We start from the raw sequence: 24,044 nt of genomic DNA, 5'->3' as shown, positions 1-24,044 counted from the left end.
TGTTTGGCAGGTGGTGGGTTTGAAATAGAGTTGCTGCTATCATATTTGTATAATTACATATTATTGCCTGTCTTATATCTGCATTAGCATTTAAGAGCTTGGAAATAGGTACTCTACTTTATGTTTGTTTTCTGTTTCTCACATCTTTGTTGTGATGGGTATTATAAGTGTCCTTACTGAGGAACAGAAAGGTAGAGCTTAGTGAATAATTACCATAACAAAAGCTTCATATCCAGATTGCTTTAAATTGTTTATTTCCTACATCTTTTTAAAGATTTTTATTTTCAAAGGATCTTTCACTATCCCCAAAGGATACCAGAGATGTGGAGACATTTTATGAAACATCCCAAGCACTAATGGTTTCTTTCCAGATCCGTCAATGGCATAATCAGGGGCTGCCTCTCGGTCAGTACTCAACAGAGAACGCCATCCTGATCAAGAGTGGCCAGCAGTGGCCACTGATGATCGATCCACACAAGCAAGCACGCAACTGGATCCGTCAGATGGTAGGATCCAGACTGCTGGAGCTCTCCTTTGAGGATAGCAGTTACCCCCAAAAGATAGAAAATGCTATGAAAACAGGAGAAAGCGTCCTCTTGGAGGTATTTAGACAACATGACCTAATTTCCTACTTTCACGCAGCTGACACAAAGTTTTAAGTGACATGTAGCTTTGTCAGAGAAAAAATTACATGTACATATATGCACATATATATGTATACAGTGAGGTTCAATGTTCTCTTACAGCTGTCTTTTACTGCTGCCCAGGTATTTCATAAGATTTAAATGTTTCAAATGCTGTGTGTCCATAGGTGCAATTGCAAATTAGTATAACCACCACAGAGATCAGTCTAGAGGTTCCTTAAAAGACTAGGAATGGCACCACCATATGACCTAGCCATACCATTGTCACAGTATCCTTCCAAAAAAGTACTATAATGAACCGGGTATGGTGGTGCACACTTGTAATCCCAGTACTTGGGAGACTGAGATAGGAGGATTGTAGGTTTGAGGTTAGCCTCAGAAACTTAGTGGAGCTATTAGCAACTTAGTGAGACCCTGTTTTCAAATAAAAAGTAAAATAGGTCTGGGGGTATAGCCCAGAGGTAGAAGGCCCTTGGGTTCTGTCCTCAGTAACACACACACACACACAAACACACACAAACACACACACAAAGAACGCCATAGTGATCCATGCATATTCATACTTATTAGCAGCACAATTCACAATAGCCAAATTATAGAGCCAACCTAAATGTTTGTCAACAGATGAATGGGTAAAGAAAATGTGATAGGTACATGCAGTGGAGTTTTACTCATCTGCAAAATGGGAAACTGGATGGGACTGGAAAACATTATGCTAACTGAGATAAGCCAGACTCAGAAAATCAAGGATCACATGTTTTCTCTCATAACATAAGCTAGAGAAAAAAGCAGGGAAAAGAGGGGTCTCATAAAAACAGAAGGAAAACTAGTAGAGGGAGGAGATCACAGAGAGTGAGATGGGGAAGGACAGGGAAGAAAGCAGATCAGCATTTGTACATAAACAGTGGATCACTGTGAATATCACTGTTAAACACAATTATAATGCACCAATAAAAAAGGTTTTAAATGCTGTGTTTTCAACTGATTTTCTAAGATGATTTCTCTTAATTATGTCTATTTTTCCAGAATCTCCCTGAAACATTTTCTCCAGGCTTGAAGGCAATTTTGAAGAAGGATATTTATCAGAAAAAAGGGCAATATTTTATCAGAATTGATGATTGTGAGATTGAATACAATACCAAATTTAGGTAATGTCAAATTTAGGTACTTGTGTCAAATGTTTATATTTTTAAGACAAATATTATCAAAGGCCTTGTATTTCAGTTCTGAAGCTCACCTGAAGAAGAAGCAAGATGACATTTTGAATATTCTTTCTGTTCTGTGTTGACAGTAGCTCTCATCAGTATGCAGCATAGGAAACATTTTGATTTACTGAATCACTCTAGTGCAGTATTTTTCAGACTACCTGAGGAAAGCTGGAGGTTCCATGAGGACTCCTGAGGAGCTCAGCAGCGAGCTAGGGCAACAAGCACTGCTCCACCTACAGCTTGGCTGTATCTGCCTGCCTCGCATCGTATGGGTGGGAACAAAATTCATACTTACTATCCAGAACAAAAAGAGAATTTGCCTAAGGAGGTAAAAAAAAATGCTATACCCATGTTTATGGCAGGAACTAGCCACTAGGAAGCCCACTCCCACTAACCAACTTGAAAAAGCACCATTACGTAGTAAGATTTGATCACCACAAATATATACGTCTGAGGGAAATAAGACATTTGAGTTGTTAATCATGTGTCTTCTCTCAACAAAGATACAAGAAAGTCCGTTCACAATCAGAAGATTGCTGAGCAGGCAGGCAATAAGAAGGGACAGTAGACGATGTTAAGGATCCTTGCCTGGTGCTGCACCCCATGCCAGGGGCTCTGGTGCGCTCAGATCTCTTGGCTGTATTTCCCCTCCACTGGGCAGGGCTTCAGTCTCTCCATGCATTCTTACTCATTAGGGTTCTCTCTCCTCGTCTCCTTTCTTCTTTTACTAAAACATTTTCCAGACTTCTGGGAAGATGGCGACCGAGAAAAGCGGCATTTACGAGTCCTGCTAACACTCGGTCTCTATTGCCACAAAATCAGTGCTTCTCATAGCCAGAAAACACTATCAGCAGAGAAATAAAAACTGCAAATACAAGGGACAGAGAAAGAGAAAACTAGAAGAATAACCAGAGACCAGAAAAGAAACCCACCTGCATTGTAGCAGCAGAGCCACTCTGGCACCATCTTGCCTCACAAAACCAGGCTCCAGAGAGGAAAGGTAAACAAGGAGCTAAAGTGAACAGCAGCGGATCATTCGGGTGTAATTAAGCAGTTCTTTCAGTACAAAGAATGTTTAAAACTCCCGGTGGCCAAGCTCATCACGCCCTCCAGGGACTCAGAACTGAGCTCAAAACCAGAAAATAAATACACCAGCCTCACGGCCAAGGGCATGGCAGCATCGCCATATTGCCAGTAGCAGCAGCAAATTCACCACACCCATGACAGCTCCAGATCAATGCACTCAACAACTGTAAGTGAAATTGTGGCCCCTACAGGCAAAATCCCAGCACTGCACCCCCAGGGACTTGCACAGCTTTGATAATCTCCCTGGGTCTGAGATTTTGCAGTACAACCCAGTGAAGGAGTAGTGGCGACTGAGATTACCACAGACTCAAGATCCAGAGCACCCTAAGTGAAGTCGTGGTGACCCAGGGAAGAACCCAGAGAAAGCACAAACTTCTGAAATCATGGGAAAGAGGAATAACAATGGAGCAATGAATGCCCACAACCCCACAATATCAGAACCTAATAACACAAAAATTCTGAGATCTCCAGAAGATCAAATCAGGAATATAACTGTAGAAATAATACAGGACCCTCAAAAAGAATTTAGAGAGAGTCTAAAAGAAATAAGGAATGCAATCAATGAAGTAAAGGCATCAATTCAAACTATAAACAATCAATTAGACCACATGGAGAATAGAATCTCGCTCCTAGAAGATGATCACTCCAAAAACGAACCCATAATTTATAACTTAGAAAAAAATCCGACAGCAAGAACTTGACATTGAAGAAATATCTCTAAAACACACAATGTACTTAAACATATCGAAGTCAACTACTAAGCCAAGCAAGGGAAGGAGGGATGGGGAGGGAATGGGGTGGGAATTGGGTAGGGGCTAAATGGGTGATGTGTACATGTATGTACACACAAGTGTTTTACCCCAATATGATGTAAGAATATAATGCACCAATAAAAAATTTTAAAAAAACATTTTCCAAAGTATGTTCCACAAAACAGCATTTCCAGAGACTTATCAGGTGTCACTCAAAGGGTCCTGATGTTTTTTTTTTTTTAAAGTACAGTGGGTTCAACAAAGTTAAACAGGGACTTTCCTGTTTGAAAGGATTAAATAGCACCTCTATTCACTGAACCCATTCCACAAAACTATTGTGTAAAACACTGAAAAACGCCATGTTAGTCGTTCTTTTTTCTCAGTGGATACAATAAAAATCACAACTGTAGAAAGGCTCATGAAGCTACATTTTCCTGAATTGACAACCTGGTTGGAAATGCCGGTGTTTGAGGTGATGGTAGAGAACACTGTTTTGGAAGACAGACATTGGCAACAGATCCCCACTCTCACTTCTTAACCATGTGATAGGAACAAGTTATTCAGCCTCCCTGAGCTTCGATTTCACGTTTTATAAAGTGGAATGCTTTATTTGATTGCTATAAAAACTACACAAGCTCTAAAATGTGGCCAGGCCCACTGCTCCTGCTCTAGGCCACCTTCCTCTCACAGTCTAACCATCTTCCCATCTCAGTACCACAGCTACAGAGGTCTTTTTTTGTTTTTTGTTTTTTGCAATAGCAGAGATGGAACCCAGGGGCATCCTACCTCTGAGCTACACCCCCAGCCCTATTTGTTTTTATTCTTTATTTTGAAACAGGGTCTCACTGAGTTGCAAAGGGCCTCACTAAGCAGTAGCTGAGGCTGTCTGTGAACCTCAATCCTCCTGTGTAAGCCTCCAAATGCTGGATTACAAGTGTGCACCACCAAGCCCAGCTGAGATCTGGTTTTAAAAGACCATGTCATGCCTGTTAATCCCATTTACTTGGGAAGCTGAGACAGGAGGATCAGAGGTTCGAGACCAGCTTTAGCAATTAAGTGAAACCCTGCTTCAAAATAAAAAGAGCTGGGGATGTAACTCAGAGCTAGAATGTCCCTAGGTTCAATCCCCCAGTACCAAAACTAAATTTAAAAATCATTGTTACGAGCCGGGAGTGGTGGCGCACGCTTGTAATCCCCATGCTTGGGAGGCGGAGACAGGAGGATCACACTGGTTCGAAGCCAGCCTCTCTGGCTTAAGAGACCCTGTTTCCAAATAAGAAAATATAAAAAATAGGTCTGGGAGTGTAACCCGGAGGTAGAAGGGTTTTCAGGAACCCCAGTACCACTAAAATAAAATAAAAATCATTGTTACTTCTTTGCTCAAGAACCTCCCACCCATTGGCTTCTTACACAGGGTAAGAACCAGTCTTTACAGTGACCAAGTGGCAGATCAAAATCAAAATTCCTAGTTAGTCTTTACTCTGCTCTTATGCTTACACCCAATAGAGTATGGAAATAATTTGTAATATTGTTTTTTGTATGGATGGTACTGGGGATTAGACACAGAGGCATTCTACCTTCAAGCTACACCTCCAGCCCTATTTTTTACTCATTATTTGAAACAGGGTCTCACTAAGTTGGGGAGGACCTCAGAAGTTGCTGAGGCTGGCCTTGATCCTCCTGTTTCAGCCTCCCAAGCACCGGAATTACAAGCATGCGCCACCACACCTGGTTGTAATAATGGTTTTTAAAGTTCTAAATAGCCAATTATTTACACAGTATTTGCTTCTTGAAAAATATTTCTTATTAATTTTTTTAATTTTTTTTTTTTGGTGGTACTGGGGGTGGAACCTAGAGGCTTTCTACCTCCAGGCTATACTCCCAGACCCATTTTATATTTTATTTGGAAACAGGGTCTTACTATGTTGCTGAGAGCCTCACTAAGTAGCTGAGGCTGGCTTCGAACCTGTGTGATCCTCCTGTCTCAGCCTCCCAAGCGTGGGGATTACAAGCATGCGCCACCACGCCCAGCTTCTTATATTATTAAATAAACTAGTTTCATTTTTTTCTCTGTATGTTCTTTGAATAACTGATGTCTTTTTCATGTTTAGGTTATACTTATCTACAGAAATAGACAATCCCCACTTTCTTCCATCAGTCTATAACTTTGTTACTATGGTCAACTTCTCGGTAACATTCCAAGGTTTGCAAGATCAACTCTTGTCTACTGTAGTAAGTCATGAAGTTCCTCATTTAGAAAATCAGCGTTCCCAGTTACTGGAGAGTATTTCCCTTGATTCCATAACTCTTGAAGAACTGGAGGAAAAAACATTGAACTTACTTCAGGAAACACAAGGTAAAGTCAAGATATGTAATGATATTGAGACCTTTATGGAGATCAAAATAGAAATTTATAAGGACCAAATACTGAATTATTACCAAAAATTTCTACCAGGTAACTGATCAATGTAAGTGAACTGCCTCATTTCTGAACGTAAGCATTGTGAATTTTGATGTTCCTCAGTCTCCACTTTTGCTTTTAACTTGTTATATAATAAGACATTTGCCACCAGATACTTGATCTAAATTTTAAGGCAAGTCTTAGAGAGGATGCTTAGTTCCCTCCTAGGCTCTATGCATATATTTCATGTTCCTGATATCTATCCTGTGCACCAAGTTTGGTTACAGAGACAAAAGATTGATTATCCTTTAAGTATTAATACTAAAAGATCTTTTAAAAGGAGACAATCCAGACTTTATGCATTCCATTAAAATATGCTCTTTATTAAAATAGAGTAAAAATATATTTCCTCTTAACTACAAGAAATGTCCAAGAAATCGTAGTTTTTATAGCAACTAAACTTAAGTTTAAGTTAAATTCCTACCACTAATACCTACCATTAATTCAACAGTAATGAAAGCAGCTTGTCTAACAATGGACTGTCTATTTTAACTTGTGACACTGCTGGACTTTTCTCAAATACTTTCATTCTCAATTAAAATTATAAATAATGAGTAATCTGCATATTTTATTGCTATTGTTTTTCCTTATTTTTTATGTAAATGCCCAATGAGTACTACCACAATCTTAATCTGAACTTCAGGTAGGGACTGACGTGTGTATGTGTGTGTGTGTGTGTGTGTGTGTGTGTGTGTGTGTGTATGTGTTACTGGAGATGAATCCAGAGACATTCTACCTCCGAGCCACACCTCCAGTCCTATTTTACTTTTCATTTTAAAATAAGTTGTTTAGAATCTCGCTAAATTGCTGAGAGTATCCTCAAACCTGTGATCCTCCTGTCTCAGACATTCAAATACTGAAATTACAGGAATGCTAGGTCACTGCCTTGGCCAGTTTAGGAAGAGATGTGTGTTAAGTGGAAAGAAAATCTAAAACTCAATTTCTGCAACTGGAAATTTCTCAAATTCCATATTTATAAAAGGAGCTCAAAGTTCATTGTGTCTTATGTTAGAAATACAGACAAAGCCTCATTTAGAAGTATTTTACCATGAAATTTTAAATATTGACACCTCTATGCCTGCAAGTATCTGACTTTATTCATTATTTCTTCTCCTTCATCTCCTCCTCTTCCTTCTCCTCTTTCTTCTCCTTCTTTTGTGGATCTGAGGATCTGACCCAGGGCCTTGCATCTGCCAGGCAAATGCTCTACTTCTGAGTTACATTCCCAGCCCCCCTCCCTTTTTTGGTACTGGAGATTGAACTCAGGGGCATTTTTTCTCCTAGCTAACACCTCCTATTTTATTTTTCTTATTTTGAAACAAGTGTTGCTAAATTGCTGAGATTGGCTTTGAACCTGTGATCCTCCTGTCTTGGCCTCTCAAGTACAGGGATTACAGATGCATGCCACTACTACTTCCAGGTCCCTACCCTCTTTTCTGTGTTAATTGTACTACATATGATGTTTCTTTATAACACATGAATAAACTGTGTTTCTATTAATGACAAGATTAAGTAGGTAGATGGACAAGTTTTCCATGCATAGCTAAGACTGTAGCCATCAGCTGGTAACCCCTTAAGAAAAAGCTATGTAGATACTATGTAATATACGTAAAAGGTGACATAAAATTGATCTAGCAAGATTGAGATGCACAGCCTCTCTCATTTTATGGGTCACTTATATAACATATGTCATATTGTCAGAGGACTATATGCTTTTATTATGCCTTTGGTATTTATACCCTACCACTTATGCCTTATATTAAAGTCTGAGATCTGCCGGGCGTGGTGGTGCACGCTTGGAATCCCCATGCTTGGGAGGCGGAGACAGGAGGATCGCGCAGGTTCGAAGCCAGCTGCGCTGGTTTAAGAGACCCTGTTTCCAAATAAAAATATAAAATAGGTCTGGGAGTGTAGCCCGGAGGTAGAAGGGCTTCCAGGAACCCCAGTACCACCAAAAATAAATAAATAAAGTCAGATATTGTTTTTTAAAAACTAACCAAATAGTGGTTTTAATTTAAAGTTTTTTATTTGAAATTTTAGCTAAATAAAGACTCTGGTAGTACTGAACATACAAGGTCCTGGGTTGAATCCCCAGCACCACAAAAAAAAAAAAAAAAACTTGATTCTAGATGTAATTTTTTGTCCTCCTTTCTAAGTTTTAGTAAAACCGGTCATTCCTGTTGCTGCTGTGTAAATATTTTATCTCTGGTGTGGCTTCTCATATCAAAAAGTGATAAGAAATTATGTAATAGAGTGAGGATAGGAGTGGAAGTCAAGCTCAGCTTGAGTCTTTACTTAAACAGTTTCAGCTAGCCTGGCAGCGTGGTGGCACATGCTTGTAATCCCAGTACTTGGGATGCTGAAACAGGAGAATCAGATTCGCAGGCAGCCTCAGTACTTTAGCCATGTCCTCAGCAACTTAGTGAGACCCTGTTTCAAAATAAAAAATAAAATAGGGCTGACGATGTAGTTTGGAGGTAGAATGTCTCTGGGTTCAATACCTAGTACAAAAAAAAAAAAGCTTCATCTACCTTGATAAGAATATGGTGCCCAGTTCATGAGATACTAATTTCATTATATCCTGAAGTGGCCAACCAAGCTGAAATACTGTGTTTAGCTCTGAATCTGAATGCCACATCCTTTTATTTATTTATTTTATTATTATTATTTTTTTTTTTTTTAGTGGTACTGGAGTTCCTGGAAGCCCTTCTACTTCCGGGCTACACTCCCAGACCTATTTTTATACTTTTTTATTTGGAAACAGGGTCTCTTAAGCCAGCACGGCTGGCTTCGACCCTGCGCAATCCTCCTGTCTCTGCCTCCCAAGTGCAGGGATTACAAGCGTGCGCCACCATGCCCGGCTGAATGCCACATCTTAAGAAGGCTCTTTTGTTGTACAGAGGTAAACATCAAGGATGGCGTAATGGTTCTAAAAGTCCTATCGCTTAAAAATTTTTTTTAAGCAGCTGAAGAAAATAATATTTGAACAATAAATTGGAAGAGTTTGTAATGAAAACCTGGAAGCTGCCTTAGAACATTTGAGGGGTGTCTAGAGCGGCACTTTTTTTGATTATTGAGAAACCAATTTCACTGGTCAAGACCAGCTTTACAGCTTTATTTTTGTGGTCATTTCGTGTGGGTTTTTTTTGGGGGGTTGGGGTTTTTTTGGGGTTTTGGTTTTTTGGTTTTTGTTTTGCGGTACTGGAGATGGACCCAGGGGCATTATACCTCCAAGCTACACATCCAGCCCTATTTTTTATTCTTTATTTTGAAACAGGGTCTCACTGAGTTGCAAAGTGTCTAAGTAGTAGCTGAGGCTGTCCTCAAACTGCAATCCTCCTGTCTGAGCCTCCCAAATGCTGGGATTATAAGCATGTGCCACCACGCCCAGCTTTTACAGCTTTATATTTTTTTAACAAAATAAAACAGAATGCAAACTATTAGAGTACAACACAATAAATAATGATGTGTTTGTTATTTTCTGGAAATTTTATTTTAATTTTCTGTGTACAGTGGCTTCAGTATAAATTTCTTTGTGATGCAATGGTTACCTATTATGCGCCTGTAATAAAAATAGAATCCATAGACACTGAAGTAAAATCAAGAAAAGATGAGGGAGTAGAAGGTGGAGCATATGCACTATTAATTAAATTCCTTAGAAATATGATTTAGGAGTCCATCCTCAACATAAAACAACAACAACAAAATAACCAGTAAAAACTCTTACATAAAGAATACAGAATGAGCCGGGCGTGGTGGCGCACGCTTGTAATCCCCGCGCTTGGGAGGCAGAGACAGGAGGATCGCACAGGTTCGAAGCTAGCCCCGCGCGCTGGCTTAGGAGACCCTGTTTCCAAATAAAAATGCAAAAATAGGTCTGGGAGTGTAGCCCGGAGGTAGAAGGGCTTCCAGGAACCCCGGTACCACCAAAAAAAAAAAAAAAAAAAAAAAAAAAAATACAGAATGAGGAAACAGGTACTTAATATTACATCAGTTTTTAAGTTTTTACTTAAATTCATCTTGTCTTTAGGATGTGTATTAGATAATGAGGAAATTGTAGACACCTTAAGAAAATCTAAAATGACTTCAAATGAAATTTCAAAACGCATCAAAGCTACAGAAAAGGCAGAAAGTGAGATACAAGAAACACGGAAAATCTACCTCCCCATTGCTACTCGAGGAGCCCTACTCTACTTCCTCACAAGGAGTCTGATGCGAATCAACTGCATGTACCAGTTCTCCCTAGAATGGTTTCGCCAGGTTTTTGTTCGATCTGTAGTTTCAAAAAACAGAGAGCAAGATTATGATTTGAAATGGGAGAAAATGTCTCTGAGAAAAGTTCATGAGATTGCAAGTATCTCAAGCAACTCAAAGTTGGAAAGTGAGGAAAATCCCTTGGACCATATTAAGAATGCAATAGATGTGTTGACAAGAAATGTTTTCAAGGTGAGACATTCTTTATTGTGAGTTTTGCATTCTTCTTTAATCTAATCTCATTAGTCTAAGCATAATCTTCTCCCGATAGGTGGTTTCCTCAGCGCTATTTAATCAGCATAAGCTTTGCTTTTCCTTTCGGCTGTGCACCGCAATCATGCAAAATAATGCTGATAGAAGTCTAATACAGGAGGATAACGTCGAATTCCTATCAGAAGAGGAGTGGAACATTTTTTTATATTCTGGCATATTGATAAATATTAAAAGAATACTACCCAAGCCTAGACTTGATAGTAAGTAAAAGTGATTTGTCTGGATGTAGTAAAAATATGATCTCTTGTAAAATACTAAAAGATCTCGAAGGGGCTATAGGTCACTGCTTCTATGGTGTGCGTGTGTGTGTGTGCGCGCTAGCCTGTATGTGGGTGTCTGTGTGTGTGTGTTGCTGGGAATCCAAAAGCCATTTTATTTAAAAAGCAGGGTCTCACTAAGTTGCTGAGGCTGTCCATGAATTTGCAATCCTCCTGTCTCAGCCTCCCAAGTACTGAGAATACTGGTGTGCACCACCATGCCCGGCTACTGTTTCTATAATGATTAAAGTCAAAGCAGCTCAAGGTCAAGCACAATGTCCAGTTCATCATTGTATCTTCTACATGGTTGAGCATGTAATTGGTACTCAATAATTATTGAATGAATAAATGAATGGATGACAAGTAGTGTGGTTATAGTAATCCTAATTCAAGAGTAGAGCATCTAATGGTAGCCAATAGGGGCACATACATTCAAATATATATTAAATACCATCAGGAGTTAAACCTTATTCCTCCTAAATACAGTTACCCTTACTTTTATATGAAAATCTCTTTAAAGTTTAAGCCACAAAATCATGCTTATCCAAAAAACTTAGACAAAATCACTTAATTATTGAATCTTTTCAAATGTTTCTGTGTTGTACATTTTAAAGTACATTTATTTTTTAGCTGTGGTCAAACAGAGACTCTACCGTCTTAATCACTTTAAGCATATACTTAAATGGTATTAAATAATTTATATTGTTGTGCTATCTTGTACATTTTAAGTCAAAAAATAAGAAATGTAAAGGAAATACAACATTTACACTGAGAAAGGGAGGAGTGGTGTTTTTGGATTAAGCTTCACCAACTATTTGAGGACCATTAGCAAAAAGTAGAAGCCAAAATGCAAACTTGAAAAGAGTTACTCTGATATTTATCAGAAATCTAGTTGCTATGAACATAGGTATACAAATATCTCTTCCAGGCTTTGTTTTTGAGTTTGGGGATTTATTCTTGGAGTGAGATTGCTGGATTATATGTTATTTCTGTGTAGTACCTGTAATAGGTGCATATAAAAGAATGAAGTAAGATCCTTATTTGTACTAAATATAAAAATTAATCATAAGTAGATTAAAGGCCTAAATGTAAGACCTAAAACTATGAAATGCCTAGCAAAAAAATAGGAGGAAACTTTACGACATTGTACTGAGTAATGATTTCTTGGCTATAATACCAAACACACAGGCAACAAAAACAAAAATAAACAAGTGGGCTACAACAAACTTTAAAACTTTTGTGCAGAGTGGAAGGCAACCTACAAAATGGAAAACAATATTTGCAAATCTAATGAGTTAATATAAACAGTATTTAAGGAGCTTCTATAAACTCAACAAGAAAAATATCAAATGACATGTGATTTAAAAATGAGTAAAGAGGCCGGGCGTGGTGGCGCACGCTTGTAATCCCCGCGCTTGGGAGGCGGAGACAGGAGGATCGCACAGTTTCGAAGCCAGCCACGCTGGCTTAAGAGACCCTGTTTCCAAATAAAAATATAAAATAGGTCTGGAAGTATAGGTTAGAGGTAGAAGGGCTTCCAAGAACACCAGTACCACCAAAAATAAAAATAAAAATAATAAATTTAAAAAATGAGTAAAGAGGCTGGGTGTGGTGGAGCACGTTTGTAATCCCAGTACTTGGGAGGCTGAGACAGGAGGACCACAGGTTCACGGACAGCCTCGCCTATTTAGTGAGGCCCTCCGCAACTTAATGAGACCCTGTTTCAAAAATAAAGAATAATGCTGGGCGTGGTGGCACACGCCTGTAATCCCCATGCTTGGGAGGCTGAGATAGGAGGATCACACAGGTTCAAAGCCAGCCTCAGCTACTTAGGCTCTCAGCAACTTAGTGAGACCCCATTTCCAAATAAAATAGAAAATAGGTCTGGGAGTACAGCCTGGAGGTAGAAAGCCTCTGAGTTCCACCCCCAGTACCACCAAAAATAAAAATAAAAATAAAGAATAAAAAGTAGGGCTGGGGTGTATCTCAGAGGTAGAATGCTCCTAGGTTCAATCCCTAGTACCACAAAAAGAAAAAAAAAATGGACAAAGAGGCAGGCGCAGTGACACAAACCTATAATCCCAGTGTTTGAGAGGTTGAGACAGGAGAGTTACAGGTTTAAGGCCAAACTTAGAAACTTACTGAGACCCTGTTTCAAAATAAAAAATAAAAAGGGCTGGGAATGTGGCTCTCTGGTAGAATGCCCTCGGGTTCAATCCCCAACACCAAAAATAAAATAAAAATAAAAAGGGGCAAAGGACTTGAATAGACATTTCTTTAAAGATGATATGCAAATGGATAACAAGTATATGAAAAGCACTAATTTTTAAAAGAATGCAAATCAAAACTGCAATGTGATACCACCTCATACCCATTAGGATCACTAATATATATATTTTAAAAAAAAGCAGAAAGTAACAAGTGTTAATAAAGATGTGAAGATATTAGAAACTTTGTGTACTCCTAGGATTGTAAAATGGTGCAACCGCTATTAAAACAATATGGAATTTCATCAAAAAGTTTAAAATAGAACTATCATATGATCCAGAAATCCCACTCTGAAAGAGACATTTGTATACCCATGTTCAGAGCAGCACTGTTTACAGTGGTCAGTAGATGGAAGCAACCCAATGTTCACTGATGGAAAAGAGGAAAAACAAAATGTAGCCTGCTACAACATGGGCAAGCCTTGAAGGACATTACACCAAGTGAAGGAAGCCAGTCACGAAAAGAAAAGTGTATGACTTCACTTACATGAGGTCAGATTCAGAGAAACAGGAAGTAGAATGGTGGCTACCAAGATCTTGGAGGAGGGTACGCGTTTCAAGTTGTATCTGTTTCACAACATACTTAACAGTACTGAATGTATACTTAAAATGGTTAATATAATCAACTTTATATTATGTGCTTTTTATCACAATGAAAATAATTAATTTTATGTAGTTCATTTTGATATGAAATGCTTCTTTCCTCAACTACAAATATGTGTTAATCAACAACTTTATAAAGATTAAAGTGTAAATGATTTATCCCTCCTAAAGTGATTGCTTTTTCTCTTCTATTAGGCATATTTGAAATGCATAAAAATCAACACCTTCAGTGGGTGTCAGCCTCCAGCTGGAAGCAATGCCAGTATGTCAACAGTCAGCTTCGCCCATTCTCACTTCTGTGCAAATCCCTCTTATCAAACGCGTCCCAATGGAAGGCTTTTAAGAACAGTAAGGCAGTATATTCTCTAATGAGCACACCTTTCCAGGCACAAAATGCTTCCTCAGAGGAAAGTGCGGACTCACCAGAAGAGGGTAAGAAAGCAGTCAGTGCTTTAATTTAAGTGCATACGTGTGAGTACGTGTGTAGACTTGCGGTTCACAAATGTAGTTCTCTATCTTATGAAAAAAGTAAATGGAGGAACATAACTATGCTCTAAACATTTGTTTTAGTCAACATAATCCTCATAATGATCTTGTGCAATGTTTTTTATGAACTTCACTATGCTATATGAGAAATTCTAACAAATCCAAATTTTTGGAGATATTCAATAGGCCACAGTAGTTTTATCCCACCACACTAGTTTTGAACCTTGACTCTGAACAAGCCTACATATAACCCTCATTTTATATAGCAGATATGTGTTCTAAAAGTTACATAGAGGCCCAGCATAGTGGCACATGCTTGCCATCCCAGCATTGGGGAGGCTGAGACAGGATCATGGTTCGTGGACGGCCTCAGCTACTTAGTGAGGCCCTTGGCAACTCAGTGAGACCCTGTTTCAAAATAAAGAATAAAAAAAATAGGGCTGGGGGTGTAGCTTGGAGGTAGAATGCCCTGGGTTCCATCCCCAGTACCATAAAAAAATAAAATAAACGTTACATAGGAAGTAGATTTTACCTTAAACTTTAAAACCTGCTATTTTATCACATCATCTTTCTTTTTGCACTTTGAACTCTCCTCTGTTTTTCTGAAGATGCTTCCATCTGTAACACCCCCACTCCTTCCCCCACACACATGCAGGATAAAACTTAATTTTGTTTTGTTCCATATTTTTCTCCACTTTTCCTCCAGATTTTTACCATAATATGTAATTATGTTATACAGTAACATAGACATCCTTCTATTTGTTTTCTCTGCTTTTATCGGGAGAGGAGACAGAATTTCAGAAGTGGAAACACTAGTCAAATGTAAATAATTTTTATATTAGTAGATGCTGCCAGTTTGATTTCTCTAGAAGTCTATGATAATCTATACTTTTATGAGCAATATGAATACCCTTTTCCAAAAGAGGTAATGATCTTTTAAAAGTGTGCCACTCTGCAAAGTTCAAAATACTTCAATTGTAATTTCCCTATTAGCAAGCATAGTATCTTTCAAAATGTTTATTAACCATTTGGATTTGCCTATCATTTGCCCATTTCCCCCACTGGATTGATTATCTTTTTTGTTTGTTTGTTTCAGTAATGGGGATCTACCTTTGAGCCACACCTCCAGCCCTATTTTTATTCTTTAATTTGAAACAGGGTCTCACTGCGTTGCAAAGGGCCTCACTAAGTAGCTGAGGCTGTCCGCGAACCAAGATCCTCCTGTCTCAGCCTCCCGAATGCTGGGATTACAAGCGTGCGCCACCACGCCCGGCTGATTATCTTCTTTTTGTCCACCTGTAAGAAACCTATTAATGTCATAGATAATTAACTTTTGTCTCTTTAAATATTTTTCTAAATCTGTTTGTTGTCTATTGTATCATTTGTAGTATCTGTATTACTCAAATCTTTAAATGATTATATTGTCAATGGTTAATTATGATATATATACATATATATATGTATGTATGTATGTATATATATATTTTTTTTGTAGTTCTGATTAAGAAGGTTTCCTCTTCCCCTAGTTTTCTCTCTGGATCATTATTGTTTTATCTTATTATTACTAATCTAAACTGAGATCCATACATTATTTAAATGTAAAATAAGAGGCAGTAATTTATATTTAAAGAATCTCTTATTGGTGTGTGTGTGTGTGTGTGTGTGTGTGTGTGTGTGTGTGTGTGTGTTACTGGGGATGGAACCCAGGGGTATTCTACCTCTGCGCTATATCCCCAGCTCTATTTTTATTCTTTATTTTGAAACAAGGTCTCACTAACTTGCAGAGGTTCTCACTAAGTAGCTGAGGCTGTCCATAAGTAGCTGTGATCCTCCTGTCCAGCCTCTCAAGTACTGGGATTACAAGTGTTCATCACCATGCCCATCCTCTTACTGATTTTTTTTTTTGTAAAGTGAAGATCTTTTGACTTTTCAAATAACCCTAAATTTATTTATTTATTTATTTATTTATTTATAACTAGATTTTTAAAGATCAACACACCAATATTAGCTATATTCAAAAAGTTGCTTTTATGATTGAAGTTTTATTAAAAGTAAGACATTAGGGAAGTTCCATAAAAATAAAAGGTAGGTAGAAATGATAACTGTATCTAGGATAATTGGAAATAAAGACTAGAAGTCTTTCTACCTTTCAAGAAGTGCCTGGGCAGGAGGACTCCATTATGGTGGTAAGAGGGGTCAGTATAAAAAATGTATAGGTATAATACTTAATTTTCCAAAAATTTGATGATCTTTTTGCATTTCCACTGGATTCCTGGAAATCTTTAACTGATAAAGCAATTAGTGTACATTCATGCAGAATTGAATTCCCTTTTTAGGAGAGGTTACAAGGTGTTGGCTCTGCCCTGTGCTGCTCACTCTTGGCTTCAGCTGCCCACCACTGGTTGTTGCCACCAGTCATCTGCTTCCACAGGACTAAGCTGACCTGGAATCCACCTCAGCACCAGCCTCTTCCGTTAGTGATACCTCCAACCCTATGGAAATAACACTCACTTGAAAAATCAATCATGTTTTTTAAAAAGCTATATAACTTCATAACAAAAGTTTTTATTGTGACATCTTTTAGGAATACAAAGTATTTGATTGTTAATCTTAGTTTCTTTCTCTAAATGATTTTTAGCTGAACTTTTGAATGATAATGAAGAAATATCTAATCCTGTAAATTTTCCTTGGGAGAAACTTACTCCATTTCAAAGACTTATTTTGGTAAGATATACTATGAGAAAATATTAATGCTTCAGATGTTTTAAGCACTTTATTAGTAACTCAAAGTCTTAAAAAGTAAAATGTTAAATTACATTTTACATTTAGCACTGATTACATTTAACATTGATTTCTGTAGGCTAACACTTAGTGAACACCGATGCTAGAGGGAGGCACCATGTTCCACTGCAGCCTTCGTGTCTCTTTCCCATGGAGCAAGTCTGGTTAGAGTCACATACCTGTACCTCTCTGCCCTTCATCCACTCTTCCTAGAGAAACTCAAAAGATGGGCAAGTTGGCTATGCACTAAGTACAAGGCTCAGCCCTATCTTCCCTAACTCTCTTGGGATCTGTCCTGCCTTCCGAGAGTATACTTTCTGCTCTACTTTTCCATGCCATAAATTAGAGGATCAGGCCTGCTCTTTGGGGGAGGCCAGTGGTAGCCCCGTGCTGCTTGTGACGCTAAGTCCATCTAGTTCTAGTGTTGAGTGTCAGAAAGCATATGTTGCCTCACACCTAAACCACACTTACCAGCACACCTTTATTATTAATAAAGGTGATATTTTGCCTCAAAATTGCCTCAATCTGGCTGGAGGGGTTGATAGGTTAAGAATGTGAATTGATGTTATTTATGAGCCCTAAGATTTCAAAAGTTTAGTTTATGTTAAGCACCTTATATACATTACTTCACTGAGTCCCTGTGACAGTCTTAGAAGGCATATCCAATTATTACCCCCATTTTATAAGTTAGGGAACCTAGACTCAGAGATTGCCTAATAGACTTAGGATTGAATCTCAGGTTCGCTCTAATATCTGTGCTCTTGATTATATTATACTTTATACTTTTATAAAGTTATACTTTTCCAAGTAGATTATTCTAAATTCATTCTTATCGCCTCAAAAACCTTTTTATTTTTACATTTACCCTGTAGTTTATTTAGGGTAAACCCCCTCATCTCATTCCTTTCATGACCTTAACTTCTTGTAAATGCCAGCCTGGACAAAAATAACTTTCTTTTTTATTCCTGCCTTAAATTTTACTTTTTCAACACTTTAAAATTCACTATTCCTGGGCATCTTTCCAAAGAAATTGAAGTAAAAAATACCACAGTGGCATGCATATCCATGTTTAAAACAACACAATTCACAATAGCCAAGTTATGGAACCAGCCTGGATGTCTGTGGTGGGAGGGACAAACAAGCTCCCTCAAACATCTTTCACATGGTCCTAATTTACTTCTGAAGCCCCCTTCCTTAATACTACTGCACTGGGATTGTTTCAACATATGCATTCTGTAGGGGACACCACCATTGAGAAGCAGTGGAAACTTTCATATTTTCAAGTAAAAATAATTTAAATTAATATCATGCACTCTTTTTTAAATTCTATGTACACTTACATCTTAAAGTGAGTTGCCTTCTGTTTTATATTATGATAAAATATACATACATTATTTCATTTAATCCTTATGATTCTGTTTAACCCTTTTGAGTATGCCATTCAGGGCATTAAAAATGTTTACAGTGTCATGCAGCCATCACCTTCACCCATTTCCAGAACTTGGCCTTCATCTCAAGTAGAAGTCGCATACCTGATGAGAAGCTCCCTCCTTTCAACAGTTTCTGGCAGCTCCATTCTACTTTCTGTCTCCAATGATGTAACATTTGTCTCTTTGTGTCTGGCTTATTACAATTGGATTAATGTTTTCAAAGTTCATTCATACTATAGGATGTCTCTCAATTTCCTTCTATTTTGAGACTACCATGGACATATCACATTTTGTTTATCCACTCATCTACTTGTAAGTTGAGAGATTCCACATCTATACCTAGACTTATGATTTTATTGAAAACCATAAGCACTGCTGTGCCCACATTCCCCATGGCAACAAGAGCTAGAGCAAGCCGTGTCTCCCCGCAGGCCAGCTACCAGGCCCCGATGCTCCTGACACTGATGTGGAATGCTGGTACCACTTAGCATTAGATGTGCATCTTTACTTTTCCATGGAGGGGAAATTTTTTTTTCTACTCAACCCATTTCTCTGACTTACATTACTTACTTGGTCAGACAGATTGAATCCTCTCTTCTATATATTAGTTGTTGGCATAGTCATGACATAAATATATATTTATGTATTAGTTGTATTAGCTGTATTATTTGGCAAGTACAAAATACTGAACAATCTATATAGAACAACTCCATTTGTAGAAAAAAGAGTAGATACAGAAATGCTCATATATTTGTAGAATTAAGGAGCCACAAGAAACAATAGTGATCATCTGGGGGACTTCATTTGTATTACCTGAATGACAAAATTAACTAGATTTTAAAGCCCATGCTACCCTGCCTTACAAAGTAAGTTGTGGGTAATTTTATTTTATGAACCAGAAACTTTATGTATAGTGGTCCAATTTTCCAAACCAAAAGTCCGAAGACAGGATCTGAGAAAGTGTTGAGGATACATATCGGTAAACAATTAGGATACTTGAAACTGGGCCTGATCCATGAGAATCACAAATTGAGAATGCCACATTGGACACTGGGTTATGCACTGGAAGGCTGGCCCAGAGGATGGCATGTCAGAGCTCTGGAGGGCAAGGACTTGCTCTAGCTTCTCACATCCCTGCACTGTTGTAGCCTACTGGACAGAATGCAGCTAAAAAAGATGTCCATGAGGAGATTCAGACATGTAGGAAGTTTTCTGAACTATCTGTGGCCACTTAGGAAAGAGTTAGTGGCATTGAACGCAGAAGAACTCCACTTTTTCTATCTTCCCTTCCTCTCTCACTCTTCAGGGAGGAAAAATGAAACTTCCCGAGGAATTAAAATTACAACAGTGGAGAACTGGGGATGTCGCTCAGAGGGAGAGTGCCAGCCTCGTATGTTCAAGGTCCTGGGTTCCATCCCCAGCACTGCAAAAACAAAACAAATACAAGTTATCAGTAGAGAAACTTAATAAATTCTTGATTGATCAATAGAAAGATCCAGCAGGATAAAGATGGACAAGGATCATGACATGCGTGAAAGCCTGGATTCTAAGTAGTGGCACTGCCACGGGACTACACCTCATCATTTATTCCACTCTACTGAATCTAACACTGTCCCACATATATCCCACAGACACATACATTTCGACTTGATATACTGGGCCTGATTCTAAATCTGTCTCATTAATTGGATATACTAAGGAACTCTTCTATTAGACCCCAGAATCTTTATGTGCTAACAGTTTTCATTTTTAAAATATATATGATTTATATATATATATTTCAATATTAAACTGTAAGATTACTTGTTCTTCTTAAGAAGGTCACAGAAATTAACAGAATTCTATATAACCATTATATATGGCCGGGCGTGGTGGCGCACGCTTGTAATCCCCGCACTTGGGAGGCGGAGACAGGAGGATCGCGCAGGTTCGAAGCCAGCTGCACACGCTGGCTTAGGAGACCCTGTTTCTAAATAAAAATATAAAAATAGGTCTGGGAGTGTAGCCCGGAGGTAAAGGGCTTCCAGGAACCCCAGTACCAAAAAAAAAAAAATAACCATTATATATGTTATATTAAACATGAAATGGCCAATATCTGATAGCTTTTTGACTTGGAAAAATAGCAGCTTTCCATTGTCCAGCCTAGTTCACCCACATAGACTCACAGACACGTTCTGCTTTGCCTTATGCAATGAAGATACTGAACACGCTCAGGATGTATTTCATGATCATTCTATAAAAAACATGGAACATAAGTGGCTTGTATGCTGAACAGTTTTCATGGGAAGGTTCTTTTCTCTGAAATTTTCAAAGAATTCCTACAGACCCTGAACCTCTCTCTGCTTACTACATAGATACTGCTTCCACGATCTTTCAGTCCACCTAGAGTTCGTTTCAGACCTATGCTCTATTGGCTTAAACTTATAAAGACGGCACCACTTGTTTTCATTTTACTAATGGCAGATTAACTACTCTTCTGGTTGGGTTGTCCTAGACTTTCATGCCCCGGCACCATGGTGTCTTTTTGCTCTAAATATGGACAGCAGGGCAGCGAGAAACCTGGGGAAGGTCTCTTCTTGCAGAATTAGGTGAGCATAACTTGGACCTTTACATCCAAAGCAAGATCACCCTCTGAGAAGAGAAGGGGCATCAATGGCCCTGACACCAGGAGGGCCATGTAAGTCAGGAGTGCGGTGCAGTCCCTCCATCGTGCATCGACCCTCTCCCGTGGGAAACACCAGAAAGCTCTGAATGGAGAGCAAGATCAGAAGTGCTTACTTTTATTTAATTTTACCATGAGCAATATTCCCCTGGGTGGTTTTCAGTTTTACTTTATCTACCATGTTTTCTTTTTCAGATAAAAATCCTGAGACCAGAACACTTAAAGAATTCAGTGAGAATGTTTGTAACTGAAAAAATGGGAAGTGAATTTCTTCACAGAACTGGAATTAATGTGAAAGAATCATATGAAGAATCCACTGCCAAAACCCCAGTCATCCTTATTCACTCCCATGGTAAGCTCTTTGTGGATAGTGAAGGAGATGATTCACTATCAATCAAAAGATATGGAGAAGTAGATTCTGTGTCAGGTCATTCTGTATTTAGAATAGTCTCGTATCCCCATTTTGGAAAAGGGATTAATTAAAATTTTAAAGTATACTGAGAATTAATCTTTCTAAAAATGTAAAAGAACAAAGAGGAATAAAACTTCTCAGATTCACAAATAGGGAAGAATCAGTCCTAATTTTCTGTGCATAAAACACCTTCTAAACACATAATATTGATCTGAAATTTGGGATTTCCCTCACTTTCATTAGGTATTTTAATTAACGTCTACTTGTGCAAAAATATATTTTGAAACTGTCAGAAATTGGCCCTGTGTTCCTCAAAACTCCAAATGATTCTCTTTTTCTTGTCTTTATAAACCCTTAGTTTCTACAGGAAATATTTTCCTTGTTTCTTATATTTATAGTCTCCAAATGAAATATATCTTTAGAATTTGCCATTTTCAAACTTAGATTCCATTAGGCAAACACCTCAGCCAAAGTGTCTCTTCTGGAGACTTTCTCTCCTGAAACGTTTCCATGTAAAGCACTTGACTATGTACCTGACACACTCCAGAATAGGTGGTGTTCCTTCCTTGAAGATGGCCCAAAATGTAGGCTGGGTCTCCAGCCATTTTCTCATGTTCTAAACAACATATTGGAAGAAAGGAAGAAGGTCCTATCTCCTCTCTTTAAGGAGATATCCAAGGTTTTGCAAAGTATTTCCTCCCCAAACCTGTCTGTCCATACCTAACTTCAAGCTTGGCTAAACATGGCTAAATATTTTAGCCAGGTCCAAAGCCATCTTAAGCAACACTGGGTTATAGCTACAGAGGAGAAAGTGACAAAATGCAGGAGTAGACAACCAGACAATGCTGCTGTGATTAGATATTATCCTCCCCCTGTGTTAGAAAGCCCAAGTCACAAGGCTAGGAAGTGACAGAGACAAAATTTGAACTCTGGGCTCTAATTCCAAAACCTATAGTCTTCCCACTTTGGCTACATCTTCTCCAACCACCACTCAGTAAATGCTGGGCTGTGTCTTTTAAAAGAACTAACTGAGCCGGGCGTGGTGGCGCACCCCGCGCTTGGGAGGCTGAGACAGGAGGATGGCAGTTCGCAGACAGCTTCAGCTACTTAGTAAGGCCCTTTGCAACTCAGTGAGAGCCTGTTTCAAAATAAAGAATGAAAAACAGGGCTGGGGGTGTAGCTTGGAGGGGGTGTAGCTTGGAGTTAGATGCCCCTGGGTTCCATCCCCCAGTACTGGAAAAGAGAGAGAGAGGGGGAGGGAGGGAGAGAGAGCACTAACTGAGCTTACAGTTTCTGTACCTTTCCACATTGTTAACACAGGGATCGATTTCACCAGTATTCTCCTGAGATTTGCACAAGAGTTAAAAGGGACAACAGATCACGTGACCATGATTTCCTTGGGCCGTGGCCAGGCAGCTAAAGCAGAAGATCTCATTTTTAAGGCCCTAACCAAAAGTCAGCAGTGGGTCTTCCTGCAGAACTGCCACCTCGCAGCATCCTTCATGCCCAGACTTTGTGCCATCGTGGAATCGTAAGATTTCATATTTCCTTATAAGAATCAGATTAATTATCAAAACTAGAGAGTCAGCCTGGAAACAGCAAGGTATACTGTGCATTAACAATGACAAAAGAGTTTGTTGGAACACAAAGGAAACTTATGCTATCAAACATATGTGGGTTCTTTTCAAGAACTTGAAAACTACACTAAGAACACACGTGATTTTATTAGGAAAATCGATTTATTTAGTTTTGTTTTTTTTTAATTTATCGCCTTCTCTTGTTCTCTCCTCAAACTCTCAATCTCAATAGATAGATATGCCTGCACATTCATGCACTATGTGTTCTGAGTGTAGATAAGTACATGGTTGTGTTTGTTTTTGTGGTACTAGAGATGGAACCCAGGGGCCTTCTATCTCTGGGCTACACTCCCAGGCCTATTTTTTATACTTTCTTTGGAAACAGGGTCTCACTAAGTTGCTGAGAGCCTCATTAAGTAACTGAGGCTGGCTTCGAAGCTGCTGTTTCAGCCTCCCAAGTACTGGGATTACAAGCATGCACCACCACACCTGGCTTACTATATGGTTTTAATAACATGAGTTTTTTGTTTTTGTTGTATACTAGAGATTGAACCCAGGAGACTTCTACCTCTGAGCTACATCCCCAGCCCCTTTAAAATTTTTTTATTTGAAACAGGGTCTCACTAAGTTGCTGAAGCTCGCCTCAAACCTGCAATCATCCTGTCTCAGCCTAACAAACACTGGGATTATAGGCATGTGCCATCGCACCCAACAATAACCTGGTTTTAATATTCTGTATGATTCCAAACAGCAGAGTATAACATCCATATTGAAATATCCATACTTTCGCCGGGCGTGGTGGCGCACGCTTGTAATCCCAGCATTTGGGAGGCTGAGACCGGAGGATCGCAGTTTGCGGACAGCCTCAGCTACTTAGGGAGGCCCTTTGCA

At 38.7% G+C, this 24,044-nt stretch overlaps 1 protein-coding gene across 1 annotated transcript in view; it reads left to right on the top strand.

Moving 5' to 3' along the window:
- Nucleotides 1-24,044, top strand: part of DNAH14 (dynein axonemal heavy chain 14) — a gene marked incomplete at both ends in the record, with an annotated part of 395,029 nt that overhangs the window by 334,063 nt on the left and 36,922 nt on the right. The window contains 9 exons of the mRNA XM_080698700.1: nucleotides 372-602; nucleotides 1,671-1,792; nucleotides 5,802-6,046; nucleotides 10,182-10,597; nucleotides 10,677-10,878; nucleotides 14,001-14,237; nucleotides 16,930-17,015; nucleotides 21,360-21,516; nucleotides 22,897-23,107. Of these exons, the coding sequence (XP_080554826.1) occupies nucleotides 372-602; nucleotides 1,671-1,792; nucleotides 5,802-6,046; nucleotides 10,182-10,597; nucleotides 10,677-10,878; nucleotides 14,001-14,237; nucleotides 16,930-17,015; nucleotides 21,360-21,516; nucleotides 22,897-23,107 (1,907 nt within the window). The remainder of the gene's footprint in view (nucleotides 1-371; nucleotides 603-1,670; nucleotides 1,793-5,801; nucleotides 6,047-10,181; nucleotides 10,598-10,676; nucleotides 10,879-14,000; nucleotides 14,238-16,929; nucleotides 17,016-21,359; nucleotides 21,517-22,896; nucleotides 23,108-24,044) is intronic.

The sequence above is a fragment of the Muscardinus avellanarius genome (genome assembly GCF_963383645.1).
Source record: "Muscardinus avellanarius genome assembly, chromosome: 7".
NCBI classification, from domain to species: domain Eukaryota; kingdom Metazoa; phylum Chordata; class Mammalia; order Rodentia; family Gliridae; genus Muscardinus; species Muscardinus avellanarius.
The sequence above is the reverse complement of the archived record's forward strand: the minus strand, read 5'-3'. Positions and strand labels throughout refer to the sequence as shown.